Here is a 1,386-nt window from a genome sequence, read left to right on the forward strand (position 1 = left end):
ATCCGTCATATGACTATGGTTATATAGCCAGGGTAATATTACTAAGGTAGTCATATAACTGCCCTAGTCACTCGGCTGTAGTCATTTAACCATAGTCATATTACCGTATGTCAGATTCTTCTTTTTTTATTTCCCCCACCGCCGCCGCCCTCATCCCCCCAAGTTCTCCCCGCTTCCCAGAATGAGAAAATAATCTTACGAAAATCCAATACCCTAGGCTTACTAAATATGATATATTACAGCTTGTATTAATTATAGCCCTATTAAACATGTGTCAAATTCGGTCCGGCTTGGTCGGGGTGCCCATTTTGGTCGAACACCCAAATGATTTTTTCACGTTAGAACCGAGTTCCAACTACCGCTAGCGTAAAACGATAGGACCACCGAAACACACCAAGGTCTCAAAACGTCTCGACGACCCATTTTGTTCTCATTTTGGGATTGGTATTCAGTGATTGCTTCATACAACTCGGTTAAGTCAACATTAGTATAGATGACTCTTTCAAAAAGCGTGCGGAGGATAGGCTTCCTAAGATCCGTCCCTACTCATACATGCAAGCCATATGGCGCTGTCATGATGTTCTTCCACGTAGTCATTCGCATTGTTTGCCAATAGCAACTCGACAACTTGCAAGTTTCCTCTTTCTGCGGCAGCGGCGAGCGGACTCCGGAAATCGTCGCTTACGCCGTATTGGGAGTTCACGCTAGCAGAGTTAGCTAAAAGCAATTTCACAATGCCTATGTGGTTGTGCCAGGAGGCCGCAGTGATGGAGGTTCGGTAGGGATTGCTTCTTTCATTGAGTAGAATGAGACTTTGACGCGTCTGCCAGCGATACTACATAACGATTTACATGCAATGCATGCGATTGAAAGGATGTGCATTTGGATTCTTCGAACAAGGCTAACTAGATGGCGCGGGCCCTGCTTCGATGACCGGTTTGACGATACTACTACCTTCGCACCTCAATACTCCGAAGATACTTTTCATTCTAAATGTTAGACTGAGGTCTTTACACCCTTCGCTGCTATTCTAAGGCCGTTTTTGTCTACCTTCACGACTTTAATATTAGCTTCACGACTCCTTCATGCCCGCCACGTCTTGCTATATCTACCAGAGCCTGACCTAGTGTCGGGCCCCCGTCGAGTATCGCTTCCAGATCCACGCCCCTGTCAAGGAATAATTGTACCACTGCCACTTGCCCGTTCTTTGCTGCCGAGTAAAGTGGTGTCTCACCCATCAGATTAACAGCCTCTGTATCCGCACGCCCAGTGTCGAGTAATAGCTTCGCTACTTCCACATGCCCATGCCTCGCAGCTGCCGATAGCGGTGTCCCAAATACAGAGAAGTCCGCGTCTATATCCACCTTTCCAGTGTTCAGGAGCAGC

At 46.9% G+C, this 1,386-nt stretch overlaps 1 protein-coding gene across 1 annotated transcript; it reads right to left on the reverse strand.

The window, feature by feature from the left end:
• Positions 1 to 529: 529 nt before the first annotated feature.
• Positions 530 to 862, reverse strand: N7446_012210 (uncharacterized protein; the record flags this gene model as incomplete). Its single annotated transcript, XM_058520952.1, has 2 exons — positions 530 to 791; positions 852 to 862. 2 exons carry the CDS (start codon positions 860 to 862, stop codon positions 530 to 532), a joined length of 273 nt encoding a protein of 90 aa, XP_058366318.1.
• Between the last annotated feature and the right edge of the window lie 524 nt (positions 863 to 1,386).

This window comes from Penicillium canescens (genome assembly GCF_028828765.1).
Source record: "Penicillium canescens strain IBT 15451 chromosome Unknown utg000010l_segment0_segment0, whole genome shotgun sequence".
In the NCBI taxonomy this organism is placed as follows: domain Eukaryota; kingdom Fungi; phylum Ascomycota; class Eurotiomycetes; order Eurotiales; family Aspergillaceae; genus Penicillium; species Penicillium canescens.